The following is a 20,593-nucleotide window of genomic DNA, read 5'->3' as shown; positions in this document are numbered from 1 at the left end:
ATAAATACATATTTTTAGAAAACAATGAATTTTATGGAAATAAATAAATAAATAAATATGCATAATATTTTTGCAATTTACCGTTGTAAATATATAAATACATATTTTTAGAAAATAATGAATTTTATGGAAAAAAGATAAATAAAAAAGTTTTATCATATTTATTTTTTGTATAGAAAAAATATAAAATACATCTTCAAAATAGAAAAATGATATAGTAAGTGTATCTTTTTCAGTATCCTTCCTACTTATAGAATGTTTTTTCCCCTTTTATAAATTCACTATTGAATATTGATAACCCCAGCTTCCAACGGTCATATTATAATCTAGAGTTTCTCTGCGCAATCATCAACAAATTCACAAACAATTCTATCCCCCGTGTACAATTACATTCGTAATCTATTGAGTCATCTCAACTCCCTCAATATTGGCATTTCCCTATCCCTGTCCATGTCCATGTCCATGTCCAATTTGATTATTTCTTCATCTAATTCTCTGCAGAAGAAGTCCCAATAAGGCTGGCTGAGCAATAAGCAATGCAGATTGAGGAATTGGAGAAAATCGATCCTTCCAGCGCCAAGAATCAAGAAAATAAGGAGAGAACAGGGAAGTTGAAAGCCTCGGTGGAAAATTCTGACGCAAAAGCTTCGAATTTCAACTCCGTAATTGATATATCTGGAAAAGTTCTCGATTTTCCACTTGTTAGTGGCGACGATAGCACAGTGGAGGAGGTTTTTATCTACAAGAATGAGTTGAATTTGATTGGGAGGCTTAAGGGTTTAAAAACTATCAAGTTTTTCGCGAATGAATTAAACTTGTTTCCTGGGGAGTTTAGGAATCTGGTTGAGCTGGAATGCTTGCAAGTGAAGGTAACGGACCCGGGAGTTAGTGAGTTGGAGTTAAGTAAACTGGGGAATCTGAAAGAGCTAGAGCTCAGTAGAGTGCCCCGAGGCCTTCTGCTTTCCCCCTTTTGCGTGAGATTACTGGGCTCGAGCGTTTGACGAGGCTCTCCGTTCGTTACTTCTCCATAAGGTAGAAATAATCTCGAATATTTATGCTTTTGCAGCTGTTATTTTATCACATACCTGTGTTCTGTTTTAGTATGATATCGCTCTAAAGCGGAATTCTCTTGCAGAAGATAGGCGGCTGTGTTAATCATACTTCAAAATAGGGTGCATGTTTGTGTGTTCTTCTCTGGTAGAAGAATGTCCTGATATTCTGATTGATCTGCAACTTTTTTAAGGAATATATATCTTGTAAGGATTTGTATAGAAAAACCATCCATGATAAACCTTCTGTTTGTCTAGATATGCTCAACTCTTAATCTACATCTACATCTTTTGTTCTTCACACTTTGTTGCCACCTATATGTGGATTCATCAAATTCTGACGAGCTAGTAACCTTATATATATGTCATCAAACTCGATTGTTTTTCAGTATAAACATTTGTATTTAGGGTATTGTTGCTTTACCTATATCTTATTTCTTCGTCTCCTCGCCTTGCATTTCTTTTAATGATCCCTGACTTTTTGTGTGAACACTTCCATTTGATGTTCCACATAGCATGGATGTATCTGTGAAATCAATTTCATGATTTCATCTACTCTATGATAATTTATAGACTGCGAAAATAAGTGCAATTTAAATGTTTCTAGCAGCATTGATTAGAAAATGTAGTTTGGTGTGAGACTTTGCTGAGACACTCTGAAGCACACAATTGTGTATGGAATAGTTGGGCGGAACTACAATTTATTTCTCTTTTTTCTGAATATTGCTCTATCTGTCATGTTTCTGTGCCATCTGAGAAACATTATCAATAATCTCAACTTTTATGTAATTTTTATTTGAAAATATGGTTCTGGTTAGTTCTTTGAAACGAACTAGTAGTCGTTGAAGTAGAATGCAAATACTGCAATAGAGTCTGTATTGGGTGATATAATTGGACTAAGTTAAAATTTTACAATTGTCTTTTTTTCTTACAGATATCTACCTCCAGAAATAGGCTGCCTCAGTAATTTTAGAGGACTTGGATCTTTCATTTAACAAAATGAGGAATTTACCAGTTGAGATTACTTTGCTGAACTCATTGGTGTCTTTGAAAGTGACGAACAATAAATTGGTTGAGCTGCCTTTGGGATTTTCCCGTCTTCAAAGTCTGGAGAGCCTGGACTTATCAAGTAACCGGTTAACTTCCATAGAGTGTTTAGAACTTGAATCAATGCATAATCTTCAATCTCTGAATCTTCAGGTATGCAAACAATGATAATACCAACTTATAGAACTTGACTGGCCTCTTGCATATATATATATATATAGGGATGTATTCATTTCCTTTTCCTATATTTCCTCCTTTTTCCTTCTTAATATCAGCCATTAGATTAGAGAAATGGACGGTCAAGATCAACATTGGGTAATTAATCCCGTGTTGCATTATTTGTCCTATTTTGTGCATTATGAGGGTACAATAGTAATCTAATAATGGCTGGCAACCGCTACGAATAATGCACCACATGGTCACGAGTAATGCATATAATTACCTATATAATGCACAATATGTGAACTGCAATGCATACGAACAAGATGTGCTGTGTTATGATGTTTGACACACGTTTCTTGTTTCCCATAAGGGTTTAATAAGCTTAGGGGCTAGGGTATAGTACGTAGACATGTATGTAATCTTCACATGGTAACGAGTAATGGATATAATTGACTATATAATGCACAATTTGTGAACTGCAATGCATACGAACAAGATGTACTGTGTTATGATGTTTGACACAATTTGTTCTTCCGAACGTACAAATGGGAACTCGATGGTACCTGCCTCGAGGTTTTCCTTAATGAAGTGTCGATCAACTTCCACATGCTTAGTTCTATCGTGCTGCACCGGATTCTCTGAGATACTAATTGCTGCCTTATTGTCACAGAATAATTGACTTTGACGTGTTGGTGGGTAGCCAATTTCTGTTAACAGTCTCCTTAACCACATGATTTCCATAAGTCCACTCTTGATTCCTCTGAACTCGGCTTCTGCACTAGACAAGGCCACCACTTTTTATTTCTTGCTTCTCCAAGTAACAAGGTTGCCTCCAACAAAGGTAAAATAGCCTCCAGTAGACTTCCTATCGACGGGATTACTTGCCCAATCTGCATCGGTGTACCCGTCGATTTCTAGAGTTTCTCTTTTCGCTAGAAACACTCCATAGCCCACCGTGCCTTTTAGATATCGGACGATCCTCGAGGCGGCTTCCATGTGGTCAACTTGTGGTCGGTGCATGAACTGACTGACTATGCCAACTGCATATGTAATATCTGGCCGGGTGTGAGATAAGTAGATTAGCTTCCCTACTAGTCGCTGATATCGTTCGCGATCTGCAAGTGTAGCCCCTTCTTCTATCTTTAAGCCGTGGTTCGGGATCATAGGCGTTTCTGCCGGCTTGCACTCCAATAGGCCTGTCTCTGCCAGCAAATCTAGGACATACTTCTTTTGCCTTATGAATATTCCGTGTCTGGATCTCAACACTTCAATTCCAAGGAAGTACTTCAAAGCTCCTAGATCTTTCATTTCGAATTCCTTGAACAGATTCTCTCGCAGGCTTTGAATTTCCTCACTATCATCTCCTGTGATGATCATGTCGTCCATGTAGATAATTAAACACGTAATCTTGTCTCCCCTCTTCTTCGTGAAGAGTGTGTGATCCGACTGACTCTGTTTGAATCCTTGTTTAGACATTGCTTGGCAAAATCTTCCAAACCAGACTCTAGGTGACTGCTTCAGTCCATACAACGTCTTCCTCAGACGACATACGTGGCCTTTTCCGAATTCTGCCGAGCAACCTGGTGGTACTTCCATATAGACTTCCTTATTCTCTTCTAGTTCTCCATAGAGAAACGCATTGGTGACATCAAACTGGTGTAAGGGCCAATCTTTACATGTTGCTACGAATAGTAAGGCTCGAACAGTGTTTAGTTTAGCAACTGGGGAGAAAGTTTCTTCATAATCTATCCCATATACTTGTGTGTATCCCTTCGCCACAAGTCTCGCTTTGTATCTCTTGATCGAACCATCTGCTCTTCGTTTAATGGTGAAAATCCACTTGCATCCAACTGGTTTCTTCCCATTAGGTAAGGTGCACTTCTCCGAAGTTTCATTTTTTATCAGAGCATCTATCTCTTTCTTCATAGCTTCTCTCCAGTGTTTGTGTTTTGATGCCTCTTCAAATGATTGAGGGATTTCCTCTTCTTCATATAGAGCTGCTTTGAATGCTCGGGCCATTTCTGATAATTGTTCCTGTGTGGTATTTGCCACTGCATATCTGCCCCTTCTTCCCTTCCAGTCTGGTGAGTATCTTTGAGGTGGGACTCCTCTCGTACTTCTGGGAGGTAGCTCATATGTTTGTGCTGTCTCTCCTTCCCCGCCATTAGTGTCACCCTCGACTCAATTGTTCCTATCAATATTAGTATCTTCTGAAGATATACTATCAATATTCGAACTTTGTACCTCGGGAATCGAAGTCGGGGTTGATTGTTGGTCGATGTCACTTTGCACCTCGTTCCGTATTACTAGATGTGACGGCCCGGCGGTGCCGCTAACCTCCTCTGTTGGACCAACATCTGTGACAAAACTTGGATGTGGTTCCCCCCCCCCCCCCGAATGGTTTTCTCTTGTACCACTATTAGGTGTGGATGTAGGCAGCCAATGTAGTAGGTCATTATCCGGATCATTATCTGATGTTTGTGTCTCCCCCTGACTACTAGATTGGTTGTAAAAGTATTCTCCTTCCACAAAGTCACAGTTAATGGTGGTGTGTACCTGGCGGGTGTTTGGGTCATAGCATCTATACCCCTTTTGACTCTTGCCATAACCCAGAAAGACACATTTAAGAACACATGGAGAAAATTTGGTACGTTCGTGTTTAGGGATATGAACGACTACCGTGCACCCGAATACCCTAGGTTCTAGAGATAAGGATGATGGGAGCTCGAAGTGGTTTGAGAAAATGTCTAAGGGGGTTTTGAAGTTTAGGATTCCCGTGGGCAATCGGTTCATGAGGTAAACTGTCGTGGCTACAGCTTCGGGCCAAAAGGATTTGGGTATTTTGGATTCAAGTAAAAGGGCTTGGGTGATTTCAAGGATATATCTGTTTTTTCTTTCTGCGACTCCATTTTGCTCGGGTGTATAGGCACAGGACGTTTGGTGAACTAAACCCTTTTCCTAAAAAAATCTTGCATTTTTGTATTGACAAACTCCCCCCATTATCGGACCTAAGGATTCGAATATTTCGGTGATATTGGGTTTGAATTAGGGTGTAGAATTCAGTGAATTTGTCGAAAACGTAGGACTTATGTTTCAAAAAATAAATCTAAGTCATGCGAGAATAATCATCAATGAATAGCACAAAATAATGAAAACCTTGTCCCCCAGTGATGGGAGCAGGACCCCAAACATCTGAATGTATTAAAGCAAAATGAGTTTTCATTCTTGTGTTGTTCAATTTAAAAGTATGCCTGTGGCTTTTGGCTAACAAACAAGTTTCACAATAAAAAGAATTCATAGAAGTGACTAACTTAGGAAAAAGCATGCGAAGATATCATATAGATGGATGTCCTAACCGACGATGCCAAAGCCAAGCCTGCCTGTCAGTCGGTCCGTGAGTTAGCATCGCAGCTCTCTGTTGGGCTATCTCATCCACATAGTACAGTCCATTGCGCTCAGTGCCACGCCCAACTATCGTCCCCGTCTTGATATCCTGTAACATGCAAAATTGAGGCTGCATCAGTAATTTGCAATTGAGCTCCTTTGTCACATGACTGATAGAAATGAGCTTGTGTGATAATAATGGTACAAAAAGACAGTTAGATAGGCGTAAAGTGGGGGAAATATTGATTGTGCCGGCCCCTTGGACCCGGGCTAGGTCCCCACTGGCTGTCTGGACATAAGACTTATTGGATTTTGAGATAGTTAGAAAATCTGAAGCATCGAACGACATTATATCAGTCGCTCCGCAATCAAATATCCAATGGGTATCTTTAGGGCCTATTTGGGACATAGAGGAACAGGCTAAGGTATCAAAGGAATTTTTACACGGTATAACGGGTACGTTTGTGAATTTTTCCAAATTTTGGGTTGCAATCTGAAAGGTTGTTTTCGTGTGGGGGTCAGAGTGGAATATTTGTGAAGTCTGGGGGTGAATATTGGGTGGTTTCCGAATTCTGGGGTGGTTTTGAAATAAACGGTTTTTATGGGGTAGGATCTTTTTATGGGGTAGGATCTGTGAGGTTGTTTTGGCTCGGGGGTCAGGGTGAGTTTTCAGAGAGTTTGAGGGTGCTTTCTAGGAGACAGATTTGGCTCGGGGGTCAATGTGGGATTTCTGAAAGTTGGAGGGATTTAGGGCGAAATTGTCATCGCCTACTCCAGGAACCCTAGCCGCCATCGTCGGGGTTGATCCCTTCCAGTGGGGACCTCGGCCCTTGCCGCCGTCTGCTCCTTGCCGGGAATGATTTCCCTCATCACTTTACCTTCTGACCATATCCTCGCAACCGAGGCCACGACTTTCTCTTCCGGTACTGTTTTTTCTCGGTCGCCGCCTCCGCTTATTTCGGTTGTACCGATGCCGCCCGCTGAGGAATCGGCGTAGGTGGCTCGGTCTCCAGTTGTTACGGCTGCCGCAGCTCTGCTGCCGTTCCGGTTTGGGCCCCGGTTTTGACGAGCTTTCTTCTTCTCCTCCCACCACTCCGGGAATCCGTGAAGATGAAAACACGTTTCTTTCGTGTGTTTTTTCCCTCCACAGTGGGTGCATACCATTTTACCCTTATCTTCTTCCCGTCGGTAGGGTTTGGCAGACGGTGGTGGTGGTGGATTAGGGTTTTGGCTTCGGTCGAATACTCCAAGTCCGACGCCGATTCCTGGATCCTTTAGTGTGAGATTCATCAGCCGCTCGTTGACACTCTCTCACCGAACCAGTCCATACGCCTTCCTTGCCGTTGGTATTGGGTCCAGGTTTAAAATCTCCCTTTTGATTTTGTCATATCGATCATCTAGCGTCCATACAAACTAGTATAGCCTCTGTCGTTGAATGTATTGGTTATACTTTTCAATACCAGTTGGTGTATCCATTAGGTTTGGATCCCGAGTGTCGATGGAGATCCACAAATACAGATTCCCCTGTTTCAGGCTGTAGGCTTGTCGGTGGAGATCGGAGATTTGAAATTGATCGGCGCCGCTCCCGTACGTTGTGGCCAGGCTTTCCCATAGGTCGTGAGCCATTGCGTATTGGGATACCTCATTTACGAGGCTAGCGTCGATATTGCTGATTATCCAATTGAAGCAGCAATCGTCTCGTTGTTGCCATCGGTTGTAACTTGGTTTGGATGGTTGTGGCGGGTCTGTAACTCCAGAGATGTGAGATGACAGGCCTTTTCCACCAATAGCCCGTCTCATCAGCTTTGCCCATAAGGGGTAGTTGTCCCCATCGAGCTTGGTGGCGATATGTACTTCGCCTAGTGATTCTGGATGAGATTAAGGCTCCGGGTTTAACGGTTTTTGAGGCCCATTCAGCCTCAGAAATTCAGCAAATTGTTCTGCTGAGAGTGTTATTGATCGGTTGTTGTTTGAGGGGTTGTCGGAGCCGTGGTCTGACATTTTATTGGTTGTTCTGTTTGCAGGTTTCAAAGGGTCGGGAAAGGTACCGAGACTGTGATGATATTTTTCTGAGTCTCGATCCCGGGATAAACCTGCTCTGATACCATCTTAACGATGGTGATCGAGAGAGGTGGGATATTGCATACTGGCAAAAAGGAGTTTGAGAGAAGAAGAATTTCGTGTATTTCTTGTATATGTTCTATGATTTACATGGCCCTCAATTTATAGTAAAGTCTTCTCCCTATCTATGGTAAATGTCATAAATTGTAATCAACCTATTCTTAGAGAATTATACAATTGAATTAATTACTGATTTTCTGCAATCTTCTCTATTTATGGGGATATTCCCTGTGATATTCGACAGATCTGAATGTAAAATTAACTAAACTGTATAATATATTCCTCTGTGGCCTTTGACCCGTTGCTTTTCGAAAAGAAACCAAAAGATCCCTGCAGAAAGGGAAGTAGTGTAACAAAGGTGGGCGAAACGAGCAAAAAAAACAATAAATATAAGTAAGCAAAATCAGAGGCATTGGAGATAAAAATAACATACTATACGAGTAATACTTTATATTCACGATTTAAGTGATTATGTAAAATTTGAATATACTCATATTTTATATTATGTATTTTATTTTTTAAATGATGTTATTTTAAAAATGTTAATGAAATATTATTTAAAAAAATCACTCTCCATAAATTTAAATAAATATAAATTAATATTTATGTCTAAATTGAGAAAGTGTTGGACATTAATTATTTAGAAAAAATCTATTGTTGGGGAAAAAATCAGAAAATTTCAATGTTTGGGAAAAATTCTAAAAAATCTCAAAGTAATTTAGGGGATATTCTAGAAAATCTCAAAAGTTCGTGTATTTTTCAGCTTCAATTCTCACCGTTTTTTGCCACATTGGCACTTCCGATGTACACGTCAGCTTCAATTTAAAGGAAAATTATTTTTTTGGAAAAAAAACTGAAAGTTCATGCATTTAGATTCAAAAATAAAAAAATGTTAAAAGTTTGGTGTATTTACGTACAAATAACCCTTGTTATAATGCGGTATATTCAATGGTGTTGTTCGGTTTAATGGATAAAATAGTAGTGAGATTCAATATGGGATAGAGAAAGATGGGCTTTATCTTTAGATTAAATTAGTATTGAATGTATATTGTTGTTTGGTTGCCAAGATTATATCAAAGATAATTTTAGTTGGATGTCTAGTTAATAAAATTAATAACAAAATCAGGAATATTAATTTAGATTAATTTGATATAATATATTATGAATCAATATTAATAGTTAAAGAAATAAAACATATTAATTAATTATCTAGATAAATCATACTGGTATATATTACTATTAAATCTTATGCAACCGTCATCTACTAATAAACAATTCTCAAAATAAAGAAGCAATCAACAATTGAAAACTATTAATTCTAAGATCCATAAATAATAAAAATAAATTATAAATTAAAAGGCCAAAATTATCATCATCATTTCTTCCCAAAAGAAAGAATAGAAAAAAAAATTCCAATCTTAATAATTTTTGCATCGACGAGAGAAATAGAAAAGATGGAGCAGAGAGAGAATAGAGAGGACAGGCGCTGTGAGATTAAAATAGTCGTTGGGGTATGGATGCGATTCATTGTCTCAGATTAAAGTGAAAATAGTACTTGGCAGGCGGGCTTCAAGCGGGCTTTTAGTTAGTCTCGGGCTGAATTTGATTTACATCTTGGAAACCGAACGGCTGATAAAACTTGAGTTAGACAAAGTATTGGGTTTGTCGGGCCAACTGAACGGCCACAATATGTACATAATGAAGTGGATTCAGTGTTATAATTAATGATGTTAATCTAGCTTAACATTTGTGGATCAACCAAATAGGCCTATAAAATTAAAGGGTTATGATTGTGAAATCACAACCCAAATACTACAGAATTGGGCTATTCAGGCTAATTCATACGTGTTGACGGGTTAGTCGGGAGATTTTTGAACCGGAGATTTCATCTACACTGGATTGCACTAAGAGGTGTGAGGAAGTCGACTATAAATTTTTGATATTATTTGAAATTGAGACATTTGACCTTAGTATGATATATACAAAATGTTCTACAATTTCTGCTAAATTGCCTAACTAAATTCTACGTTTAAACGTGGACATAGTCCGGTCAAACACTTTAAACTTTCAACTACGAGTATTATAAAAGATGAAAAAAATTCAAGGTTTTTGAAACGGCATTTTAGATGAGTATGGAATAAATATGATCTACGTTAATAGAACGTTATATCTAATTAGATAGACATATATACGGATGCTGTACTTGCAAATTTGTTAACATATAAAGCAAAAAATGCATTTAGTTGCTTGTATTTTCATGTTTGTTTTTAATTGGATTCTCGCGTTATTTGTAAAAATTAAACTTCTCGAGCATGCATATATCCTTAAAATGAGGCACTTACAGTTTGACTTTTGTTAAATTAGATTTTGTACCATTTTATATCATGTTGTTCGTCTTTTTGACAAGTGTATTCATGCATTAATAATTTTAACAAAGTTAATTAACTTTTTTGTATCTCAAATACATATAGTCTAAGGGCCAAAAATACTTTTTTATATAAATATTTCAAAACAATAGCCTTTAATTATACCCAATTCAGTAAATAAAATCATTTTCTACTCCATCCGTACCACCGTAAGTGAGCCGCTTTCCTTTTTGGGATGTCACACTTCTCATATCACGTTTTAGCAAAAAATAAAACTCCATTTATCTCATGCTATTTGACACACTTCTTTTTTGAAGTACTAATAAATAATTAAAGTGGAAAAAAAGTAAAGTATGTGAGAGAATAATGTATAGTTCATGCATTTTTTCAAAATAAAACATCTTGATTTACAGTATTTTCACATAAAACATATATTAATTTAAATGTAATTTTATAAAATTTTAATGATATCCTAATTGCATATATTCTGATGACAAATCTAATACTAATATTTTCATGATTTTTCATATATATGTTTATAATTAATAAAATATCAAACACATCTATCATAAAATTGTTAATATAATATACAATGTCAATGATCTTGTACCCAAAATTTAGTATTATTACTTTTTCTAATATTAAATAATAAAAAATGAAATTAATAACAATATTATATGTATATTTTATTTTATGAAATAGTGGAGTAACATTTTGTTGATCGAGTTACACTAATCAAGCATTAATATACACATTTGTCTGTGGTTTTGCACATAAATTTTTATTTGTGTTATGAAATACATCAAATATTGGAACTTTTGCAACTGTAACATGATTCACATTTTCAAATTTCAACCAATATTAAAAAATTAAAAAGGTGGGGCTTAAGCCCTTACTCAAAATATAATTTTTTTTATTTTTTCTACTTCTAAGTTCTTTTAAATTTTTGAAAAATCATCTATAGCCCTTACTAAATAAATGTTTTTGAAGACTAAATTATCAAAAATTATATGACAAAAGGGCTGAAATAAATCTGAAAATAAAAATTGCAGACAAAAATGGACAACAATGGCCGCCGGGTATTTATGAAGAAGATGATTCAATTTATAATATAATAATATTACTAGTGTCTCAAAAACTGTGTCAATTTATTTATTGATTCAAAATATACTTAAAAGCTGTGTTGTGTATTTATTGTTTTAGAATAATAGTGCTACTACCATTTCTTTCATTAACCGATAGTACTAACAGATTAAATACATGATGTTTTTTTTTCTTTTTCTGAATAGATGAAATACATGATGGTATCACAAATTGCATAGCACGGGTATTAATTTTCCTTCCAAATTCATAACCTATTTTCAATAAATTGTATCCATTTATCCCAATAAAAATGAAACGTTTTATTTCCATTAAAGATGAAACGTTTATTAAAATGAAAATACCATCATCTCTACTTTTCTCTCTCTTACTTTTATCGCTCTTCATTAACTCACAAAATACACTACATAAAATTTCGTGTCAAAAACAAACGTTTCATATTATATGGGATGGATGGAGTACTATATTAACAAATTATAAATCTATCCACAGATTTAATGTTTTGGGTTTAATATTTTTATAGTTGTTGTGTTTGTGATTTTTAATATCTTTTATGTACTATTTTCGTTCTATAAATATAGACAATTTTGAATCGATACAAGTTTTAATGTGTAATTTATAAAATAAAAGAGGGATAAAAAATATTATTAGTGGAGGACGAAAAAAATAAAAAGAGTATTTACTATTCTAGAACTAATAAAAATAAAAATAGTGTTTATTTTTATGTAAAGAAAGAAATATATATATAGTAGTTATAAAGATATATAGTCAACTCCAACTAGGATATTTGATATTTTTCTGTGTCCCCCGCTTTAGATAATAATGTATATGCAAGCAAAGGCAAAAAAATACAGCTCTTATCACAACCAAATATTGTAACGTGACATTTAAAAAGCAGATAGATTAACAAAACGTGGAAAATTTCAAATCCACAAAAAATTTAATTTAATTGGGTAATCACCACGCTTGCGCAAATGGTGTATAGTGCGAAATTGGGTATGAAAAATGTAAGCAACAAACATGCGGAAATATTTCACGTGACAAAATTTGAGCCACAACATTCATATGCAGCGATGAACCTTCATCTTTTCATTGCCATTTTATTTTAATTATGATTCAGTATACATGAAGAAGGTTTGTTTCAACTTCCCTTTTTGTTGAAAACCCGAAATTTGTGGCTAAGAATTAATGCACACATATTAAATTCATTCCAATCGTATTTGTGCATGAGGGATTTGATTAATTACAATGAAAATTTGCAATTATTAATTTTCCAGTGTTAACTGTAGTTTAAATTCATAATCCAAGGACAGACTATTAATTAGTACTACTTACTAATTTATAGTATTATCTTTATGTTTAGTTTTTGTTCTTTGTTTTCACCAAAGTTCAACAAATTTCACAAATTTTGATTTTATGCAACATAATTATAGAATTTTCTCGCATGAAATGATGAAATGTTTGAAGAAAACACTTATTGTACTGTGTAATCCCTTACACCGTGAAAAGGGTATACATTTGATACTGGCGGTTTAAAATCTATTCTAATTCCCAAAATGTTAGATGGTAAAATCTTGATTGTTCCATTAGAAAAGGTCGACAATTTATGTTACACATTCCTAGCGTTACACCAAATTATAAGTAGTACTATATAATAGCAAAAAAAAAGGTATAATAGCAATGTCACAAGTTGTGCAATGTGCAAGTAGGCCACCTTCTCAATTATTGTAAATCTCGTATACCATTTAGAATATGGTGCGTCAAATAATTACTCGATTTTTTGAAATGTTCTGCATGAGCAAAAGATTAATATAAGTAAGTTTTACATAGTATTTTGTAAAAAATGGGGTAATGGGACCTCGACAATTAAACAAAATTTGCCAAAGGTCACATGCAATATTGGTGGCGTGCATTTTGCATAAATCGTTTATTGATTTATTTTTTGCTCTCTTTTTGTAAAGTAAATTTGGGAGTGCTCCAAAAGGGCATGTTTTACCATTTTAGAGCCAACCACCCTCGTGCTCTTGTGAATAATTCAGCATTTCTAAATTTTCAATTTTATCTTGGTTCGTTTATATTATTTCAGATTATTCAAAATAAGAATGAAAAGTAATGATAATAATAAAATAAAATAACGAATAATTTACTAGATTGTATAATCATGATATTTTTGCAAGATTCATTTCCACGCTAAATGTTTTTGGATAAGATCTTACCTAATTTAAATGTAAAAAATAATTGCCGGATCTAATGTCATATAATAACCGGTGATTTCAATTGAATATTATGTGTAATATGTTTTTAAATTACAACAACCAATAGATTCATTTTGACTTGAAATGAATTTTAAGAAATATGAAAAGTGAGTGGAAAAAGATAGTGAAAAATGTATCATAACTTTTATATATTAGTCTTTTAAATAAAAAGTGAGTTAGATAAAGTTAACTTAATGTGAAGTTCATTAGCAAAAATAGTAAAAAAATATGAGATATTAATTGGTGGGTGAGCAATAATGACAAAATAAGGTGGATGGAGAGAGTATTTAAAATAAAAGGAATTGAAAAGGGAAAGAAAATAAAAACGATTTAACCTAGCGCCATGATTATTAGAAAAAATAGCTTAGAAAATAGTTTCTGCATTAAATCACTAGATAACGATCTCTTTATAGTCCACAAGTTTTATTAAAACAAAACAATTGAATTACTCAAAGTGCACCATGACCTAACAAGTACAGATTTGTCTAATCACGTAAAATAAAAATAAAAATATATACTAGAATTAGAAACGTACAATATTTGACTTTTAAATAAAAAAAAAGGAATTAGAAACGTACGATATTTGACTTTTAAATAGAAATAGGTAGACTTCTTGACACACGAACGCTTCTTTAATTTTGATATTCTGACTTACGATCTGTCTGCAGAATGCCTGCAGTACACATGGACGTATAAATTTAAGTTATACTATTATTGTTGAGAGACGAAACAATTTCATTTTAAAATTTACCAAATCAGGGACTTCTAAGTTATTTGTTGCAACTCTATGTAATTCCGTGTCGTAAGTAAATCACTCAAATTAACCTAATTAAACTTAGAAATATAAATAAAATCCAATCTTGCATGCGCATATCAATTACACTTAATTTTGTATCTTAATTACTATCAACAAATATATAGAAAAATGATAGCTAGCTCAATGCAATTATTACTTTGGGATGAACTTGAGGCTGAGTGTGTATTCATGAGACTACTGTCTAGTCATAAAAGTGGTTAATATCTGAGACCAAAGATTTTTGATCGAGTTTATTGTAACGCGATCTTTAAACAATATTTCTATTTATTTACCCATAAAAAATGTTAGCATTGACTCCACCAACATCAGCATCCATAACATCTCATATATAGATTAAAAAATGTATCTAAATCCGTATTCAACAGCATATTTATAATTATACTCCTATTATTTTCATTATATTTTATTTGATTGTACAATTAAGATAGTGTTGCAAGAGGATGTCTAGAGATGACAATTTTTTTAAAACACTCGAATAAAGTATAAATTATGTGTTTAATTTGTTGATTTGGTGATCCGTATACCAATTATGTGTTCGATTTGTTGATTTTTTTTGTTTTGATTCTTGAATTTTATGTGTGTGGAATTGAGGCGTTTCCGTGTAGGCAATCATGAGGTGGTGGGTGGTCAGGGTAGAGGTGGCCAGTTGGTTGAAAAAACTCCTTTCGTTGGAGTATGGGTGGGGGAGTGAAAACCCTAATTGATATAATTATTTATCTAATTAAAATAACAAATTAAAATTTATTTCACAATTTACTAACAAAAAATTTAAATATGGAAAAAATTAGTTTAATTTATTTTTAGCTCAATTGTCACTTTATAATTTAATACTTCATTCGTTCTACAAAATAATGAATGATTTTCATTTTAGTCCATTCATCAAAATTGACTAATTGTGCATTAAAACTTGCGTCCTTAAAAAATTTGGATTTTTAGAGACGAGTGAAGTATAGTACTACTACTAAATAATTAATTTATCTAATTTTATTTTGGTTTTAATCTTATCTGTAAAAAAATGATATAAAATAAATAAAAACATTAATTCACATTTTATATTCTGGAATCTGGATGAATACTAATTAAACCGATTTTAATCTAATATGGATGACAACTAAGTTCAATTATCCTACTTTGACATGAAATGCATGCGTTGTTGGCAAACTAAAACGAGGGTCACGCGGCAGTAAATACAAGGCTAAAGTTCCCTGCCGTCAATTATAAAATAAAATTAAATTAAGTAGGGTCAACGTTTCTCCGTCCAGCAGATTGAATATAAACCGTTGATCTCGCTTCTGCCTTGTGACCGATTGTCACAACAGTTTCTGTTTTTCCGGTTATATGCATCTTTTGTCCCTACCAACCCTAGCATTATTACACACTCCATCTCTTTTTCCTTCTCTTTAATTGTGTACACACATCACGTACCACACGTACAGTTAGCGTTCCTACCTCTCATTCAAACCTACAGGCTCGACTACGCGCGGGTCACACACAATGGCGAATCCAGAAACTAAATATGGTGGGATCGAATAAAATGAAGTAATAAATATTTAAATTAATTATTTAAATAAACATGTATTTTAATTTAAATAATTCGTTCTAGTCTCTATATTCTAAAAAGTGCATAGTACTCTATCCATTGGAGAATAGGAGTCACATTTCCTTCCGGTATAAGTTTTAAGAAATGCTAAAAAAATGAGTTGAAGAAAGTTATTGTAATGTGATTCGCACTTATATATATTAGTTTTAAATGATATGTGAGTAGAATGTGAGTCTTTATACCATTTATAGTAATTATGAACCGGGACTTCTATTAGAGGACTGATCGAAATGAAAAAAACGAGACTCTTATTCACGGATGGATGGAGTATATCTTTTTTTAACATTCCAAGTTTTAGAAATGCAGAAATAATTTGAATTTGAATATTATGGTTAGAAAATTTAAATTATAAACTAAAATTATAAGAAATCAAGTACTAATATTTACTTTATATTTTTTAAGTGTGTGTTTATTTTAAATAAATTGATTTATTGATTTAGCTTCGTCGAAATTATAGAGAATATTTTTAATATACTTCAGAGAAGTAATACAAATAAAAAATTCAAAGCCCATTGACCATTTAATACACATAGTTCAAGATATTTAATGAATAGCTTCCTAGGTAAACTAAATATAGGGTAAAGAAAACAATAATGACGATAGAAGACCCTTTGTTTTCAACATCTCTACTATCTTCTTTTTATGGAAAAAAATACTGAAAAATCTCTTCTAAAATCTCTCCATTGACAACCGCCTCCCTCCTGCGATGAGACTCCTTTCTCTCTACTCAGTCTCCTCATTTCTCACACTGCGTTGGGGCGGAGACGTGAACATTGTGGGGTCGGAGGCTGATGAAAGAAGCTTCCCGCCCGAACTCAACGGCCGGTGGTGGGGTCGGCTGACCCCACTCGACCCCACCTGGATCCGCCGCTGGTCACACACATACTCCATATATTAGTACTCCCCCGTCTGAATAAAAATGACTTCTTCCTTGTACGGCACGAGATTTTATGCAACTTTATTGTCTCAATAAAAACGACTTCTTCCTTGTACGGCACGAGATTTTATGCAACTTTATTTTGTGTGTTAAGTGAAGAAAGTAAAGTAAGCGAGAAGGAATAAGTAGAAATAAATGTGTTTCTATTTATGATAATGGATCATCTTATTTGCGACAAACCTAAAAGGAACGTTGGTCATCTTTATTGAGACAGAGTGATACAACTCTTTCGACCACTTTATTTTTCATCTTGGTCCTTGCATAAAAATTAGTTAGATTCCTACATATAGAAACTTTTTAACCATTTTTTCTATTCCTCCTTCTATTTTATCTATTTTTTTTTCTTTCGTTCATTTTGCCAATTCCGAAATAAACTTAACGCTGGTAATAAATAAGACTATTTTTCGTTGAAGAAATATTATATATTCTCGCATTATGCTTACAATCCCTATTGCTGAATTCATATTCTCTCTCCGTCCCCCATTATGTATCTCAGTTTTACATTTTGATCTCTTCCTTAAAAAAAGACTCAAATACCACAAACTTTATTAATTAACTTTCTTTATATTTTTCAAAGATACGGAATACTGTTTTGGAGTAATAAATGTAAAATTCATAAATTTAAGAAAATAAAAATCTATTAGTATTTATTTTTACATATATGGATGTATGACTTTAGTTACACTAGTAGTACTTAACTTTGAGGTGCTCCACCAATGTTGACCAATAATAGTCCACATGAACACTTTACTACACAGTACTCCCATCTCCCCTATAAGAATCCCAACTCAATACCCGCGAATAAGCGAAAAAACCCAACATCTCCGATTCTCGAGAGAGAGAGAGGAATTCCTAAAGTTTCATAATAAATCATAGAGAGAAAATGATTTTACCAATTACAAAATGCGTACGGCCATGCAGCCGAGCATCCATCTCCACACTCCAAAATGTGAGCACCACTATTGCTACTAAGCGTAGCAATATCAGCATGAAGCCTCAATATCAAAATAAGTTGGAGCAAATGAAGTGGTCGTCACCGCCGCTCCCCGCAGGCAAGCTGAGCCAGAGGTGGGAGGACTACCATGGACTCGACAATTGGGAAGGCCTCCTTGACCCCCTCGACGACACCCTCCGCAGCGAGATCATAAGGTACGGCAACTTCGTCGAGGCAGCCTACTGCTCCTGCAACTTCGACACCTCCTCCTCCTCCTCCTCCTCCTCCTCCTACGCCTCCTGCCGCTTCTCCAAATCCAACATTCTCCCCAATTCAGGCTTCCCCAACACCGGATACCGAGTCACAAAGAATCTCACGGCCACATCCGGAATCCAGCTGCCAGGCTGGGCCGAGCGCGGCCCAACCTGGATGGCCATGCAGTCCAGCTGGATCGGCTACGTCGCCGTCTGCCAGGACCGCAAGGAGATCGCCAGGCTCGGCCGCCGCGACGTCGTCATCGCCCTCCGCGGCACCGCCACCGGCCTCGAATGGCTAGAGAATATGAGAACCAATCTCACTCCACTGTCCAACAACGACGACGACGACGAGCCCATGGTGGAAAGCGGCTTCCTCAGCCTGTACACGTCAGCATCCGGTAACAAGCCGAGCTTGCAGACTCTATTAAGAGAAGAAATATCCAATATTCTACAGAAATACGGCGACGAGCCGCTCAGCCTCACCATCACCGGACACTCCCTCGGCGCCGCGCTTGCCACCATCGCAGCCTACGACATCAAGGAGACGTTCAAGCACGCGCCGCTCGTGACCGTGATCTCCTTCGCGGGGCCGCGCGTCGGGAACTGGAGCTTCCGCTGCCGCCTCGAGGAGCAGGGGACGAAGGTCCTCCGCATCGTGAACTCCGACGATCTCATCACGAAAGTGCCAGGGTTCGTCATCGACAACAACGACTTCTCCGGCAGCTACACGGCGGCCGCGGCCGGGTGGGTGAGGAAGCTCGTGGAGGACATGCAGTGGGTGTACGCCGACGTCGGGTGCGAGCTGCGCCTCAGCAGCCGTGACGCGCCCGACCTCAGCGGAATCAACATCGCCGCCTGCCACGAGCTCAAGACCTACCTCCACCTCGTCGATGGCTTCGTCAGCTCCAATTGCCCATTCCGCGCAACCGCTAGAAAAATGATGAACAAAACCCTTGCTCAATAAATTCTCCATTCCACGTACAGTACATTTGAATGTATACATTTAATTGATTTTTATTTTTACTTTTACCAAGATCCCAAAAATCTGTAAAGGTATGAGTCATTTGCCACTAGTTAACGTGGAGTGATCATTGTACAAAAGATCAAGAATAGGAAAAATTCGATCAAGATATTTCTATATTTGACTAGCTTCGTGTGGCATGGCTAAAGATTGAAACTTTTTGCTTGGGACTTTTCTAGGGTTGGTAAAAGTGCAGCGCTGATAGAATAATTTAAAAATTCCAAAGGGCGCACTAAGTGGAGTAGCACGTAGAAATATAGGAGGGTGAGTTTTGGGCGGTACTCAAAAAAAGTTTTATTTTGTCTTATTTAGGAAAAGAATGAGAAAGGAAATCTTATCAATGATTACTAGAAAAGGTGTAGTGAAAGAAATATGGCACCCAGCTCCCACCGACCCGGTTCAGGACTGCTGCTATCGAACCGGGTCGCCGTCAATATGCATCCAATTTTTCTGACGGTCTGAAGATAATCAACATTCAAAGGCCACCGTCCCATATTTTAGGAAATTTATAAATTCCATTCAATTATTATTAAAGTAAATAGTGACCTTAAGTCATAGTCTGAATAATGGGAGATTAGTTTCCGTTCAATTTAAAATACAATACAAGTAAAGATTATCTTATGAGTTCAACATTAATTTGATCATTAGATTTTCGAATCTTTGTTTTTATTATAAGTATTTTCGAATCAACATTCTGTTGGTGTATTTGAATATTAATCTTTCTACAAAACGGACTCCTACATTTATAAAAAATAAACTTAATTATGAATTTAGATATATTCATTAAGTTGCTTGTAAAAGAGCAACAAACATTACGACTTCAATCGACATTTTTAGATCAAAATATGTGTACACACGTGTGAGCTAGTCTTTTAAGTAAAACGTTCAGGACAATTCAAGATCTATACATATTGGGTTGAGATCTAGTAAAAACCATTCCTAATATGAGAACATGGATATAGGTTTTTTTTATTTAAATTGTATAGACAATAATATGTTTTATTATTTTATTGGGATATTGGTTCTTAAACACATCAACTTTGGTCTAAAATATCATAAATTTTATATTTTATGTCTTATTTTCCATGGAGGATAAATCATCATATCCATCTAACGTACGTGGCTTTTTTATTCTACTTGACATACTTAAATCAACGTGGCTTTCTACTTGGTTTATTTATCCTATTTGTCATTAGCTTAAAAACTAATCTAACATATCAATAAACGTTTCACAGTTGCCTACGCAAAATAAGTTTTTCGCCAAAAATACCTTATTTGGGTCAGGTTAAAAATTACACACAAAATATAAGGTTTGTGATATTTTTGACAAATTTTTAGTTCCTGGAAAATACTAGAATTAGGTCCAAAGTTCGTAGTTTTAGTGACAAATATTCCTAACTTATTTATATTTTTACAAGTTCAGTTAGAGATGACAATCAAGTCAACCTTATCTAGTTGTCGAGCTATTTAACTACGAGTGATTCGGGTTATAATTTTATTTTTGCGGGGGTTGTATACTCAAAGTAGCTTCGAGTGTACACG

The 20,593-nt window shown here is 35.7% G+C and overlaps 1 protein-coding gene and 1 long non-coding RNA gene across 2 annotated transcripts; both read left to right on the top strand.

Moving 5' to 3' along the window:
* The first annotated feature begins 306 nt into the window (after positions 1-306).
* LOC121793810 lies at positions 307-7,937 on the top strand. Its single transcript, XR_006049171.1, has 3 exons — positions 307-1,032; positions 1,984-2,249; positions 7,667-7,937. It is a non-coding gene; the product is annotated as an uncharacterized LOC121793810 (long non-coding RNA).
* Positions 7,938-17,827: 9,890 nt separating this feature from the next.
* On the top strand, positions 17,828-18,994 carry LOC121796951 (phospholipase A(1) DAD1, chloroplastic-like). The gene has a single exon (XM_042195706.1). The coding sequence runs from the start codon at positions 17,828-17,830 to the stop codon at positions 18,992-18,994; it is 1,167 nt and encodes a 388-aa protein (XP_042051640.1).
* Positions 18,995-20,593: the final 1,599 nt, after the last annotated feature.

The sequence above is a fragment of the Salvia splendens genome, chromosome 3 (genome assembly GCF_004379255.2).
Source record: "Salvia splendens isolate huo1 chromosome 3, SspV2, whole genome shotgun sequence".
Classification (NCBI taxonomy): Eukaryota; Viridiplantae; Streptophyta; class Magnoliopsida; order Lamiales; family Lamiaceae; genus Salvia; species Salvia splendens.
The sequence above is the reverse complement of the archived record's forward strand: the minus strand, read 5'-3'. Positions and strand labels throughout refer to the sequence as shown.

What these genes read in the sequence shown, in the direction of transcription:
- LOC121796951 (XM_042195706.1), top strand. Translation starts at nt 17,828, where the DNA reads ATGAAGCCTCAATATCAAAATAAGTTGGAGCAAATGAAGTGGTCGTCA.